General features: G+C 40.5%; 1 protein-coding gene across 1 annotated transcript; it reads right to left on the reverse strand.

The window, feature by feature from the left end:
* Positions 1-1,390: 1,390 nt before the first annotated feature.
* On the reverse strand, positions 1,391-15,457 carry C10H1orf87 (chromosome 10 C1orf87 homolog). Its single transcript, XM_072128115.1, has 8 exons — positions 15,313-15,457; positions 14,158-14,312; positions 9,201-9,330; positions 8,812-8,909; positions 8,596-8,663; positions 6,634-6,695; positions 6,267-6,459; positions 1,391-1,581 (listed from the first exon to the last, which is right to left on the reverse strand). Exons 2-8 carry the CDS (start codon positions 14,262-14,264, stop codon positions 1,421-1,423), a joined length of 819 nt encoding a protein of 272 aa, XP_071984216.1. The 5' UTR covers positions 14,265-14,312; positions 15,313-15,457; the 3' UTR covers positions 1,391-1,420.
* Positions 15,458-16,465: the final 1,008 nt, after the last annotated feature.

The following is a 16,465-nucleotide window of genomic DNA, read 5'->3' on the forward strand; positions in this document are numbered from 1 at the left end:
CTACATTCACACTGCCGTTGCCCGTCCGTACCGTACCGTACCAGGCAACGGCAGTGCACGGGGAGAGGAGGAGGAGGTGAGTGCAGCTCACCCCCGCCCCTCTCCATAGGGATACATGGTGCACGGCGCCGTAATACAGCATGTCCTATCTTTCTCTCGGGTGTGGGGCGGTACGGTGCCGTGAGCCCATTGCCGTCTATGGGGGACGTATATCGGCCGTATATACGTCCCCCATACGGTCGTGTGCATGTAACCTAAGAGATGATTCCTTCCTCTGCGGCGGTCACTTTGATGTATAATATGTCGCGTCTGGGGCACACGGGGCGACTCTGGCGACGGTTCTTTATGGGGTTGTGGGGCATTTGCATTGTTTTATTTGGGGAATGTTAATTTTTCGTTTTAAATATTTATTGATATGTGATGATTTTGTGTGTTTGTCACTTTATATGTTCCCCATAAGGTCATAACCCCCCCCCCCCCCCCCCCCAGGGGACATTTTCACGTTTTTTCTTTTAAATTAATTTTTTTTTTACTTTATGGTTTTCGCGTCTATAATAGCCCCAGTTATAGGGGAAAACAATCCCCTGTGGGGGCAGATGTTTGATCAGAGATGTACTGGATCTGATCCGACCCAGCAGCTGTGATTAACCCTGGCAATGCCGGCTCTGCTCCTCACTGCATCGTGCTGCTGTGTAGTGAGGAGCGGAGGAGGCAGAAGCGGTAATAAGCCCCTTCTCCCTACGTAGACCCAGTCCTGCACCCGCAATCAGCGCAGGAGCAGAAGAAAACTACAACAACGTCATTAGACAACGCTGTAGACTCAGGACCAGCACCCGCTGTTGTCTAAAGTCAGTGGGCGGTCAACTTAATCATTGCTCATCCTGTGCCGCCTGTTTCATGTACAGTACATGAGATATCACAGAGAAGAGATATATCTTGGCTGACAACCCCCTGAGTGCACCATAACAGAGGTCAAGCCAAATGAGCCTGAAAGGGTTAAAGGCAATATGGAAAGAGAGCAGGACTAGAAAACGTGGCCGCGTTCTTCATAATTCAGCGCCATCCTGTGTAACCAGGTGATATGTGGTATTACACATCAGTCACAGACTCACATTCACTCCAGCTAAGAATAACTGCAATACAGGATCCAACCTATAGACACAGGTGGCGCTACTCCTCATAGACAGCAGCGGTATCTACTAGTCCAGCCCTGTATGATCCAGTCAAACACTCAGATTTATTTATTTTTTAATTATTTTTTTTTTATTAAGAAACACATTTTATCAAGTTAAAGAAAAGATTAATTTCATAAATAGATTCTGTTATTCCTCATCTATAATTCACCAGTCACAGACTAATGAATGGAAATGTAGAGTGCGTGAATCTGGAAACCGCAGAATAATACCGCATGATGTGCACATTACAGCTCCTTCAGGAAATGCAGCACCGGTGCCAGAAGTATGTGACCCCCACTGCAGAACATATCCAGAGCCTCACTGATTTTATCAGGACTCAAACATAAAGTATAAATGATATTATATTTATTAATAACCTGACGCGCCCTCTCTACCGCCACCAGACCTGAAAAAATGGAAAAAAAACAACAATAATCCACAGCAGAAATATAAAAAGAAAGATACAGACACAATGTAGACATATATAATAGTATATAGAAAGTATTGTAAATTGGAATACTGACTTTATGCACAATATACTTACTATAATAATAATAATAATATAATAATAATCTTTATTTATATAGCGCCATCAAATTCCGTAGCGCTTTACAAATCATAGGGGACACATACAACTATATTACATTACAAAGAACAAACAGTCATATAGAACAATAGGAGTGAGGGCCCTGCTCACAAGAGCTTACAGTCTATGAGGATGAGGGGGTGACACAAGAGCTTACAGTCTATGAGGATGAGGGGGTGACACAAGAGCTTACAGTCTATGAGGATGAGGGGACACACAAGAGATTACAGTCTATGAGGATGAGGGGGTGACACAAGAGCTTACAGTCTATGAGGATGAGGGGGTGACACAAGAGCTTACAGTCTATGAGGATGAGGGGACACACAAGAGATTACAGTCTATGAGGATGAGGGGGTGACACAAGAGCTTACAGTCTATGAGGATAAGGGGTGACACAAGAGCTTACAGTCTATGAGGATGAGGGGGTGACACAAGAGCTTACAGACTATGAGGATGAGGGGGTGACACAAGAGCTTACAGTCTATGAGGATGAGGGGGGACACAAGAGCTCACAGTCTATGAGGATGAGTGGGTGACACAAGAGCTTACAGTCTATGAGGATGAGGGGGTGACACAAGAGCTTACAGTCTATGAGGATGAGGGGGTGACACAAGAGCTTACAGTCTATGAGGATGAGGGGTGACACAAGAGCTTACAGTCTATGAGGATGAGGGGGGACACAAGAGCTTACAGTCTATGAGGATGAGGGGTGACACAAGAGCTTACAGTCTATGAGGATGAGGGGGTGACACAAGAGCTTACAGTCTATGAGGATGAGGGGGACACAAGAGCTTACAGTGTATGAGGATAAGGGGGTGACACAAGAGCTTACAGTCTATGAGGATGAGGGGGGACACAAGAGCTTACAGTCTATGAGGATGAGGAGGTGACACAAGAGCTTACAGTCTATGAGGATGAGGGGGTGACACAAGAGCTTACAGTCTATGAGGATGAGGGGGTGACACAAGAGCTTACAGTCTATGAGGATGAGGGGGAGACACAAGAGCTTACAGTCTATGAGGATGAGGGGGTGACACAAGAGCTTACAGTCTATGAGGATGAGGGGGTGACACAAGAGCTTACAGTCTATGAGGATGAGGGGGTGACACAAGAGCTTACAGTCTATGAGGATGAGGGGGTGACACAAGAGCTTACAGTCTATGAGGATGAGGGGGAGACACAAGAGCTTACAGTCTATGAGGATGAGGGGGTGACACAAGAGCTTACAGTCTATGAGGATGAGGGGGGACACAAGAGATTGTAGAATGGTCCAGCCATTCTTCATAAGGGACCAATACAAAATAATTTAATAAATAATTTACTAAACAACGATGTTGCTGCTTGAACCAGCCATCAGCCGCATCTTATTTACAGGGTCCTAGGTGAAAAAGACTGCAGAGCAGCCTGGAGCTTGGTATATATCTGCTGTTTGCCAGATAACAGATAGGATAGTACATAGGATGGATTAGTAAAGGGAGAGTTGACATTTCATGCAGTTAATGAGTGTTATAGGCTTGCCTAAAGAGATGGGTTTTAAGAGCACGTTTGAAGCTTTGGAGGGTGGGTATTAGTCTCAGAGACTGGGGAAGGGCATTCCAGAGAATTGGTGCAACTCGGGAGAAGTCCCGAGACGTGCATGGGAGGTTTGAATTAAGGTAGAGATTAATCTAATGTCACTGGCAGATCGAAGAGCACGGGAAGGGCGATAGACTGAGATGAGAGAAGAGAGATAGGGAGGTGCAGCATTATTCAGAGCTTTGTGGATAAGGGTTATTATTTTAAAGTGAATACGGAAGGAGACAGGTAGCCAGTGCAGTGATTGGCACAAACTGGAGGCATCCGTGTAGCGTTTGGCCTGAAAGACGAGCCTGCCCCCTATGTACAAGAATATAAGTACTATAATACTGTCCCCTATGTACAAGAATATAAGTACTATTATACTGCCCCCTATGTACAAGAATATAACTACTATAATACTTCCCCTATGTACAAGAATATAACTACTATAATACTGCCCCCTATGTACAAGAATATAACTACTATAATACTGCCCCCTATGTACAGGAATATAACTACTATAATACTGCCCCCTATGTACAAGAATATAACTACTATAATACTGCCTCCTATGTACAGGAATATAACTACTATAATACTGCCCCCTATGTACAAGAATATAACTACTGTAATACTGTCCCCTATGTACAAGAATATAACTACTGTAATACTGCCCCCTATGTACAGGAATATAACTACTATAATAGTGTCCCCTATGTACAGGAATATAACGACTATAATACTGCCCCCTATGTACAGGAATATAACGACTATATTACTGCCCCCTATGTACAAGAATATAACTACTATAATACTGCCCCCTATGTACAAGAATATAACTACTATAATACTGCTCCCTATGTACAGGAATATAACTACTATAATACTGCCCCCTATGTACAAGAATATAACTACTATAATACTGCCCCCTATGTACAGGAATATAAGTACTATTATACTGCCCCCTATGTACAAGAATATAACTACTATAATACTTCCCCTATGTACAAGAATATAACTACTATAATAGTGCCCCCTATGTACAAGAATATAACTACTATAATACTGCTCCCTATGTACAAGAATATAACTACTATAAAACTGCCCCCTATGTACAGGAATATAACTACTATAATACTGCCCCCTATGTACAAGAATATAACTACTATAATACTGCCCCCTATGTACAAGAATATAACTACTATAATACTGCCCCCTATGTACAGGAATATAACTACTATAATACTGCTCCCTATGTACAAGAATATAACTACTAAAATACTGCCCCCTATGTACAAGAATATAACTACTATAATACTGATCCCTTTGTACAAGAATATAACTATTATAATACTGCCCCCTATGTACAGGAATATAACTACTATAATACTGCCCCCTATGTACAAGGATATAACTACTATAATACTGCCCCCTATGTACAAGGATATAACTACTATAATACTGCCCCCTATGTACAGGAATATAAGTACTATTATACTGCCCCCTATGTACAAGAATATAACTACTATAATACTTCCCCTATGTACAAGAATATAACTACTATAATAGTGCCCCCTATGTACAAGAATATAACTACTATAATACTGCTCCCTATGTACAAGAATATAACTACTATAAAACTGCCCCCTATGTACAGGAATATAACTACTATAATACTGCCCCCTATGTACAAGAATATAACTACTATAATACTGCCCCCTATGTACAAGAATATAACTACTATAATACTGCCCCCTATGTACAGGAATATAACTACTATAATACTGCTCCCTATGTACAAGAATATAACTACTAAAATACTGCCCCCTATGTACAAGAATATAACTACTATAATACTGATCCCTTTGTACAAGAATATAACTATTATAATACTGCCCCCTATGTACAGGAATATAACTACTATAATACTGCCCCCTATGTACAAGGATATAACTACTATAATACTGCCCCCTATGTACAAGGATATAACTACTATAATACTGCCCCCTATGTACAAGGATATAACTACTATAATACTGCCCCCTATGTGCAAGAATATAACTACTATAATACTGCCCCCTATGTACAAGAATATAACTACTATAATACTGTCCCCTATGTACAGGAATATAACTACTATAATACTGCCCCCAATGTACAAGAATATAACTACTATAATACTGCCCCTATGTACAGGAATATAACTACTATAATACTGCCCCCTATGTACAACCATATAACTACTATAATACTGCTTCCTATGTACAAGAATATAACTACTATAATACTGCCCCCTATGTACAAGAATATAACTACTATAATACTGCCCCCTATGTACAGGAATATAACTACTATAATACTGTCCCCTATGTACAGGAATATAACTACTATAATACTGTCCCCTATGTACAGGAATATAACTACTATAATACTGTCCCCTATGTACAGGAATATAACTACTATAATACTGCCCCCTATGTACAGGAATATAACTACTATAATACTGTCCCCTATGTACAGGAATATAACTACTATAATACTGTCCCCTATGTACAGGAATATAACTACTATAATACTGCCCCCTATGTACAAGAATATAACTACTATAATACTGCCCCCTATGTACAGGAATATAACTACTATAATACTGTCCCCTATGTACAAGAATATAACTACTATAATACTGCCCCCTATGTACAGGAATATAACTACTATAATACTGCCCCCTATGTACAAGAATATAACTACTATAATACTGCCCCCAATGTACAAGAATATAACTACTATAATACTGCCACCTATGTACAGGAATATAACTACTATAATACTGCCCCCTATGTACAGGAATATAACTACTATAATACTGCCCCTATGTACAGGAATATAACTACTATAATACTGCCCCTATGTACAAGAATATAACTACTATAATACTGCCCCCTATGTACCTGTATCTTTTATCTGACACATCTGTAGAACATTCTCCATCTTCATGAATCTCTCTATCCAGGATTCTTCCCCCTCGGAGCGGTCGGGTTCCCATAGATGTAGTGGGGGCTCGGATACTGGTCTGGTGTCTCGGGGTGCAGCGCCCCTGCTGGCCGCACATGGTCTCCCCGCAGTCTGTATCTCTGATAGACCCTGTGTAAAGAGCAGCTGATGTCACATTGTCTGAGGGATGAGCAAGAGAACAGACTGGGACCTTAGAAATATTTGGGATATTTTATAGCGATTCACTAATGACTTGCATCAATAAGGGGGCGTGAGCAGAGGCTGCCGACCCCCCATGCAGTGAATACCCCCAAGTAAACTTACCTCATAGTCAGACTGTGTCGTCCCCTCTTCTTCTGTACTGTGGGGGGCGCCATCCTCTGGAACTTCATAAAACAAATCATATATAATTACTGTATTAGTAAAGTCATAGAATTTCATAAAGCAGAAGTCTTCCATCTGCAGGCAGCCATTCACTGACAGCAAGCAACGATCTTCAAACCACAAAACCCCATCTAGTAGCGTTTAACAAAAAGCCTTTTACAGTTATTATTTAGAGGAGACAGGAGCTCAGTGCACAGCAGTGTAATGATACCACCCCAATTCAGTCCTGGACATTAAAATGCATATTTCACAGTCCTGCTGCTACTAACAACATACACAAAGGTCATACAGATTTAGACATACAGGACAATAGCTAAGACTGGACTGCAGAGAGCACAGATCACAGCAGTGTTCTTGGAGAATTTAATTCCATGTTTCACAGTCCTGCTGTTACTAACTACATATACAAAAGTATCATTACACATCTGTAGGTACAATACCTGACACTGGCTGAAGAGGGGCACCGAGCCCCCCAGTGCAAAGAGCACAGAGCACAGCATAGTTTATACAGTTAAAAATAAAAGACACATGTCCATCAAGTTCAACCAAGGAAGTGAAGGGATTGGATGAGAGCAGCAGTGTGAGGACACGCCCCCAATGCACCTGTAGCATCTACAATCCTGGAATATAAATCCGTAATTCACAGTCCTGCTGCTACCAACAACATACACAGAAGTCTGATTACAGAGTGCGACAAAGTTGCAGAACTTTTCACTTTTCTTTATGTCGCCCCCTAGTGTGCAGTAAGGGGGGTTACAACCAGTGGGGCCTCCGTTCTCTCAGCTTTTAGTCTGACTTTATGTAGGGGAAGGTACGAGGTGATACTTTGTATCTACTGTCTCAGTTCTCAGTGAGTGTGAATGGCGTCACATGTGCACATCAGAGGCTTCCACCCCAGGAAGACATGTGACCGGCTCTCAGTGGTTAAGGCTTGCTGGTTGCTCACATCATGGCCGGCTCGCTAGTCGCCAGTGAAAAGCAGAGTCTCGAGCCGGCTCCCACCCTTTGGGTGCAACGAATCTCCACTGCTCTCCTTCCACTGGGCTGCCCGCGTGATGAAGACGTGGTGCAGGTGACCCGGTGCAGGCGGACGTGTGATGTCATCATCACTACTAGAGGCAGGCATAGTGAATATTGTGGCTTTGGCACTGTGTCTACTGGTGACAAGCATTGTGACTATTGGGGGCTAGCACTGTGACTACTGGAGGCAAGCGATGTGATTATTGGCTACCCTGGAAGGCAGGGGGCAACTGCTTAATATTTTGCTACTGGGGCAGGTACTGTGACTTTTGGCTACTGGGGGCAAGCACTGTGACTACTGGTTACCAGGGGAAAGCACTTTTACTATTGGGTACTGTAGTGCCGGCCCTGGACTGTTTGTTATTTATTCGGTGCAGGCTTTGTTACTATTGGCTACTGTGGGGCAAGTGCTGTGACTGTTTGCTACTGGAAGCAGTTAATGTGACTCAGAGCTACTGGGGGCAGGCACTGTGACTACTGGGGCTGGCGCTGTGACTACTGGGGCTGGCGCTGTGGTTATTGGCTACTGTGGAGCAAGTGCTGTGACTGTTTGATACTGGAAGCCGTCAATGTAACTATGAGCTACTGGGGGCAGGCACTGTGACTACTGGGGCTGGCGCTGTGGTTATTGGCTACTGCGGGGCAAGCGCTGTGACTGTTTGCTACTGGAAGCAATTAATGTGACTCTGAGCTACTGGGGGCAGGCACTGTGACTACTGGGGGCAGGCACTGTGGCTACTGGTGCTGGCGCTGTGGTTATTGGCTACTGTGTTGGGGTAATATGACTATTAGCTACTGGGGGGTACTTTTTGTTGCCAATTGTGATGGGGCGCTGTGACTATTGGCTACTGTGTAGATTAATGTGAGTTTCTGTTTCTTTACCTGTTTCTTCTTCTTCTTGTAATTTTACTTCTTTTCTCTCCTGTAATAAATCTACAATCTGTTTCCACCTGGAGAAAGCAGTAGGAATTATAGAGGGAAGGACAACCTTATACCTGTGACACCCGCGCCCCACCGGTCACCCCTTAAAGTTAAGATTTTAAAGCGGAGCTGTGACAACTCGGATGGCAAGGAAAGTGAAATCTGCAGGTAACTTGCCGTATTTGTCCTTGGTCACTGAATGCAGCGTCTTCTAGGAGTGGTAACAGGGATGAAAGGGTTACTGACGCTCCGTGAGACGCACAGATCCCCTGAAACTAGAAATACACGGTACTAATAGGGTTAATAAGAGCAATAATACAGGGCTGCAGAGCTGAAATCACCCATCATCCCCTGCTTGTTCAGTGTCTGCACAAACCATGGTGTGTACAGTCACCTTATACAGGTAAGTGAGGGAGAGGCTCAGCTAATATGGGATGTATCTGATAATATTTCCAGTAATAACCGGCAGAATTGTGATTACAGCTCTGAAGTATTAAATACTGTAAGGACTTACAGTAACCCAGGGAGCGAGTTCTTGTATCATGTACCAGATCCCAAGATCTCACCTCTGAAACCGAAAGAAGACCAGAAGATGAGCGATCCCCACCCTGCAGACACTGCCTGAAGGATTCTGTGTCCCGGATTCTCCCCAGAATCTTCTGTGCAAGAGACGTCGCACTCCCCACATCCGGACACCTGAGGGATCAAGTTATGTACAGTATATATCCATAGTACAGGAGGGAGGGGCAGTATTATAGTAGTTATATTCCTGTACATAGGGGGCAGTATTATAGTAGTTATATTCCTGTACATAGGGGGCAGTATTATAGTAGTTATATTCTTGTACATAGGAGGCAGTATTATAGTAGTTATATTCCTGTACATAGGGGACAGTATTATAGTAGTTATATTCCTGTACATAGGGGGCAGTATTATAGTAGTTATATTCCTGTACATAGGGGGCAGTATTATAGTAGTTATATTCTTGTACATAGGGGCAGTATTATAGTAGTTATATTCCTGTACATAGGGGGTAGTATTATAATAGTTATATTCCTGTACATAGGGGGCAGTATTATAGTAGTTATATTCTTGTACATAGGGGCAGTATTATAGTAGTTATATTCTTGTACATAGGGGGCAGTATTATAGTAGTTATATTCCTGTACATAGGGGGCAGTATTATAGTAGTTATATTCTTGTACATAGGAGGCAGTATTATAGTAGTTATATTCTTGTACATAGGGGGCAGTATTATAGTAGTTATATTCCTGTACATAGGGGGCAGTATTATAGTAGTTATATTCCTGTACATAGGGGGCAGTATTATAGTAGTTATATTCTTGTACATAGGGGCAGTATTATAGTAGTTATATTCCTGTACATAGGGGGCAGTATTATAATAGTTATATTCCTGTACATAGGGGGCAGTAGTATAGTAGTTATATTCTTGTACATAGGGGCAGTATTATAGTAGTTATATTCTTGTACATAGGGGGCAGTATTATAGTAGTTATATTCCTGTACATAGGGGGCAGTATTATAGTAGTTATATTCCTGTACATAGGGGGCAGTATTATAATAGTTATATTCCTGTACATAGGGGGCAGTAGTATAGTAGTTATATTCTTGTACATAGGGGCAGTATTATAGTAGTTATATTCTTGTACATAGGGGGCAGTAGTATAGTAGTTATATTCTTGTACATAGGGGCAGTATTATAGTAGTTATATTCCTGTACATAGGGGGCAGTAGTATAGTAGTTATATTCTTGTACATAGGGGCAGTATTATAGTAGTTATATTCCTGTACATAGGGGGCAGTATTATAATAGATATATTCCTGTACATAGGGGGCAGTATTATAGTAGTTATATTCTTGTACATAGGGGCAGTATTATAGTAGTTATATTCCTGTACATAGGGGGCAGTATTATAATAGTTATATTCTTGTACATATGGGGCAGTATTATAGTAGTTATATTCCTGTACATAGGGGGCAGTATTATAGTAATTATATTCTTGTACATATGGGGCAGTATTATAGTAGTTATATTCTTGTACATAGGGGGCAGTATTATAGTAGTTATATTCCTGTACATAGGGGGCAGTATTATAATAGTTATATTCCTGTACATAGGGGGCAGTATTATAGTAGTTATATTCTTGTACATAGGGGCAGTATTATAGTAGTTATATTCCTGTACATAGGGGGCAGTATTATAGTAGTTGTATTCCTGTACGTAGGGGGCAGTATTATAGTAATTATATTCTTGTACATATGGGGCAGTATTATAGTAGTTATATTCCTGTACATAGGGGCAGTATTATAGTAGTTATATTCTTGTACATAGGGGGCAGTATTATAGTAGTTATATTCCTGTACATAGGGGCAGTATTATAGTAGTTATATTCCTGTACATAGGGGGCAGTATTATAGTAGTTATATTCTTGTACATAGAGGGCAGTATTATAGTAGTTATATTCTTGTACATAGGGGCAGTATTATAGTAGTTATATTCCTGTACATAGGGGCAGTATTATAGTAGTTATATTCTTGTACATAGGGGGCAGTATTATAGTAGTTATATTCCTGTACATAGGGGCAGTATTATAGTAGTTATATTCCTGTACATAGGTGGCAGTATTATAGTAGTTATATTCTTGTAGATAGGGGGCAGTATTATAGTAGTTATATTCTTGTACATAGGGGCAGTATTATAGTAGTTATATTCCTGTACATAGGGGGCAGTATTATAGTAGTTATATTCTTGTACATAGGGGGCAGTATTATAGTAGTTATATTCTTGTACATAGGGGGCAGTATTATAGTAGTTATATTCCTGTACATAGAGGGCAGTATTATAGTAGTTATATTCTTGTACATAGGGGGCAGTATTATAGTAGTTATATTCTTGTACATAGGGGCAGTATTATAGTAGTTATATTCCTGTACACAGGGGGCAGTATTATAGTAGTTATATTCCTGTACATAGGGGGCAGTATTATAGTAGTTATATTCCTGTACATAGGGGGCAGTATTATAGTAGTTATATTCCTGTACATAGGGGGCAGTATTATAGTAGTTATATTCTTGTACATAGGGGGCAGTATTATAGTAGTTATATTCCTGTACATAGGGGGCAGTATTATAATAGTTATATTCCTGTACATAGGGGGCAGTATTATAGTAGTTATATTCTTGTACATAGGGGCAGTATTATAGTAGTTATATTCCTGTACATAGGGGGCAGTTTTATAGTAGTTATATTCTTGTACATAGGGGACAGTATTATAATAGTTATATTCTTGTACATAGGGGGCAGTATTATAGTAGTTATATTCTTGTACATAGGGGCAGTATTATAATAGTTATATTCTTGTACATAGGGGGCAGTATTATAGTAGTTATATTCTTGTACATAGGGGACAGTATTATAATAGTTATATTCCTGTACATAGGGGGCAGTATTATAGTAGTTATAGTCTTGTACATAGGGGACAGTATTAGAATAGTTATATTCCTGTACATAGGGGGCAGTATTATAGTAGTTATATTCCTGTACATAGGGGGCAGTATTATAGTAGTTATATTCTTGTACACAGGGGGCAGTATTATAGTAGTTATATTCCTGTACATAGGGGGCAGTATTATAGTAGTTATATTCTTGTACATAGGGGGCAGTATTATAGTAGTTATATTCTTGTACACAGGGGGCAGTATTATAGTAGTTATATTCTTGTACACAGGGGGCAGTATTATAGTAGTTATATTCCTGTACATAGGGGGCAGTATTATAGTAGTTATATTCCTGTACACAGGGGGCAGTATTATAGTAGTTATATTCTTGTACATAGGGGGCAGTATTATAGTAGTTATATTCTTGTACATAGGGGCAGTATTATAGTAGTTATATTCTTGTACATAGGGGGCAGTATTATAGTAGTTATATACCTGTACATAGGGGGCAGTATTATAGTAGTTATATTCCTGTACATAGGGGGCAGTATTATAGTAGTTATATTTTTGTACCATAGGGGGCAGTATTATAGTAGTTATATTCTTGTACATAGGGGGCAGTATTATAGTAGTTATATTCTTGTACATAGGGGGCAGTATTATAGTAGTTATATTCCTGTACATAGGGGGCAGTATTATAGTAGTTATACTCCTGTACATAGGGGGCAGTATTGTATTAGTTATATTCCTGTACATGGGTGGCAGTATTATAGTAGTTATATTCTTGTACATAGGGAGCAGTATTATAGTAGTTATATTCTAGTACATAGGGAGCAGTATTATAGTAGTTATATTCCTGTACATAGGGGGCAGTATTATAGTAGTTATATTCTTGTACATAGGGGGCAGTATTATAGTAGTTATATTCTTGTACATAGGGGGCAGTATTGTAGTAGTTATATTCCTGTACATGGGGGGCAGTATTATAGTAGTTATATTCTTGTACATAGGGAGCAGTATTATAGTAGTTATATTCTAGTACATAGGGAGCAGTATTATAGTAGTTATATTCCTGTACATAGGGAGCAGTATTATAGTAGTTATATTCCTGTACATAGGGGGCAGTATTATAGTAGTTATACTCCTGTACATAGGGGGTAGTATTATAGTAGTTATATTCTTGTACATAGGGAGCAGTATTATAGTAGTTATATTCTTGTACATAGGGGGCTGTATTATAGTAGTTATATTCTTGTACATAGAGGGCAGTATTATAGTAGTTATATTCCTGTACATAGGGGGCAGTATTATAGTAGTTATATTCTTGTACATAGGGGGCAGTATTATAGTAGTTATATTCCTGTACATAGGGGGCAGTATTATAGTAGTTATATCCCTGTACATAGGGGGCAGTATTATAGTAGTTATATTCCTGTACATAAGGGCAGTATTATAGTAGTTATATCCCTGTACATAGGGGGCAGTATTATAGTAGTTATATTCTTGTACATAGGGGGCAGTATTATAGTAGTTATATTCTTGTACATAGGGGGCAGTATTATAGTAGTTATATTCTTGTACATAGGGGGCAGTATTATAGTAGCTATATTCCTGTACATAGGGGGCAGTATTATAGTAGTTATATTCTTGTACATAGGAGGCAGTATTATAGTAGTTATATTCCTGTACATAGGAGGCAGTATTATAGTAGTTATATTCTTGTACATAGGGGGTAGTATTATAGTAGTTATATTCTTGTACATAGGGGGCAGTATTATAGTAGTTATATTCCTGTACATAGGGGACAGTATTATAGTAGTTATATTCTTGTACATAGGGGGCAGTATTATAGTAGTTATATTCTTGTACATAGGGGGCAGTATTATAGTAGTTATATTCTTGTACATAGGGGCAGTATTATAGTAGTTATATTCTTGTACATAGGGGGCAGTGTTATAGTAGTTATATTCTTGTACATAGGGGGCAGTATTATAGTAGTTATATTTTGTATGTTTCCTCTTTGATTGATCTTTTCTTCTGGTTATTATGATATTTTGCACTTACTCCTTTGGTTTCTCTGCAGGAAATCTGACATATTTGCTTCCAATAATCTTCACAATGGTCTGTGGCATCCTCTCTCTACCAATCTGCCGGTTCTTCATGTGAGACATATATTGGTTCAGTTGTGCGGTAATCAGGAAGTGTTTGTTCTGCTTCTCCTATAATATGAGAGCACGTGTATAGCGGTTGTATTATTACTTGTATGTATTAGAGGGAGCTGACCTTTCACTTCTCACAGCTGTGGGGCTGTTACTATTGTATCCAGTGATTGTGATCCAATAAGGACTGACAGATTGTAACAGGATCTCTGGATAGGATAGAATTGTCTGGTGCTGATATTTCATAAACAGCGCCACCACTATTTACAGGCCGTGTCTGGTATTGAGCCCTTATAACAGCAATGATTTGTTATACTAGACACAAGTTTTGAACAGCAGAGGCAAACTTACACTTAAAATCCTCAAAAGCGCCACCACTGGGGAAATACAGAACTACACTGTTCTGATTATAGGGAGAGGGAAATGTCCCAGAAATTAAATTTCTGGCTCCTCCAAAATTACAGATATTCTTCTAATGGATTAAGATTCCAAATAGAGGCCCTCCTCCCAATCTAGAACAATGGTGGGTCCAACACTCGGGACCCATCCGAGCAGCTGATTACTCCTGCCCCCACTAGAAGCCAAATTAACAGCCCCACTCTCAGTATAGTGGCTGAGTTGGGTTACTGCCTCTCAGCTCCTTGCTATTTGAATGAGAACAAACCTGGAATTCCCTGTCCTGCCACTACCCCAGATTCAGCAGATGTCACCTAAGCGTAAGTTACAATGTCATTGGAAACATCCTATAACTCAAATAATCTAAGTATAAGGAGATCTAGTATTAGAGTCTCAGGTGGCTTAGTGGGTTGCACTTCTGCCTTGCAGCGCTGGGGTCCTGGGTCCAAATCCCCCCCCAGGTCAGCATCTGCAAAGAGTTTGTAAGTTCTCTCCATGTTTGCATGGGTTTACTTTCCTCCGGTTTCCTCCCACACTCCAAAACATATTGGTAGGTTGTTTAGATTGTGAGCCCCATGGGGACAGGAACCAATTTGTCAGGCTTTGTGCAGCGCTGTGTAATTTGTGAGCGTTATATAAATAAAGAATTATTATTATTCCCTACCTCTCAGGCTGTAGAGTGCGAGCTCTATGGTCCACTGCAGTCAATCATTCACAGTCCTCATGTGAGTTTTCCAGGGTATAATGTGTGGTTCTGTTTCTTTAAGCACCCGGTTCCCAATCCTTGTTACTAAGGTGCCTGTAATACACAAGGCGCCTGCAGGCTCCGCAGAAGAGATAGAGGTGCTGTGTTTATTCTTCAGGTGTGTCCTGTGATTGACGTGTCTGGGCTGTATTATTTATATAGCGTCCTCCATACTGGATTCTCAATATTGTAAAGTCTGTAGAAGATAATACACATAGGAACATCATAGAAAAAAATGTAAAGTGCCGCCCCACTAGTAATAACACTACAATCCATATATCACAGTCCTGTGATAACATACACAAAGGTCTGATTACTCATTGCTCCAGGGACCATACATAAAAATGACTGCAGAGAGCACAGAGCACAGCAGTGTGATAAGAAACCCCCGTGCACTTAGAAACGTTACAATCCTGGAATATAAATCCATATATCACAGTCCTGCTGCTACTAACAACGTGCACAAAGGTCTGATAACACATCTCTCCAGGGATAATATATAATACTAGATGCAGGGAGCACAGAACACAGCGGTGTGAGGACCTGCCCCCGGTTTTCTTGGAAATTCTACAATCCTTGAATAATAACTCCATATATCACAGTCCTACTGCTACTAACAACATACACAGAGGTCTAATAACACATCTCTCCAGGGATAATATATAACACTAGATGCAGGGAGCACAGAGCACAGCGGTGTGAGGACCTGCCCCCAGTTTTCTTGGAAACGCTACAATCCTTGAATAAGAACTCCATATATCACAGTCCTGCTGCTACTAACAACATACACAGAGATCTAATTACACATCTTTCCAGGGACAGCACATAACATTGGCTGCAGTCGGCACGGTCACGCTTGCTGACAGTTCCCCTTTAGCACAGAGGTTTCACATCTGTTTGCTCTTCCAGTGTTGTGACTATTTCCGTAATAAGTTCACTCCTGGACCTGGAGTCAGGTGTCAGAGTCAGGTGTCAGAGTCAGGTGTCAGAGTCAGGTGTCAGAGTCATGTGTCAGAGTCATGTGTCAGTCTTGGGTGTCAGGTGTCAGTCTCAGGTGTCTGATTATATGATC

Source organism: Engystomops pustulosus, chromosome 10 (genome assembly GCF_040894005.1).
Source record: "Engystomops pustulosus chromosome 10, aEngPut4.maternal, whole genome shotgun sequence".
In the NCBI taxonomy this organism is placed as follows: domain Eukaryota; kingdom Metazoa; phylum Chordata; class Amphibia; order Anura; family Leptodactylidae; genus Engystomops; species Engystomops pustulosus.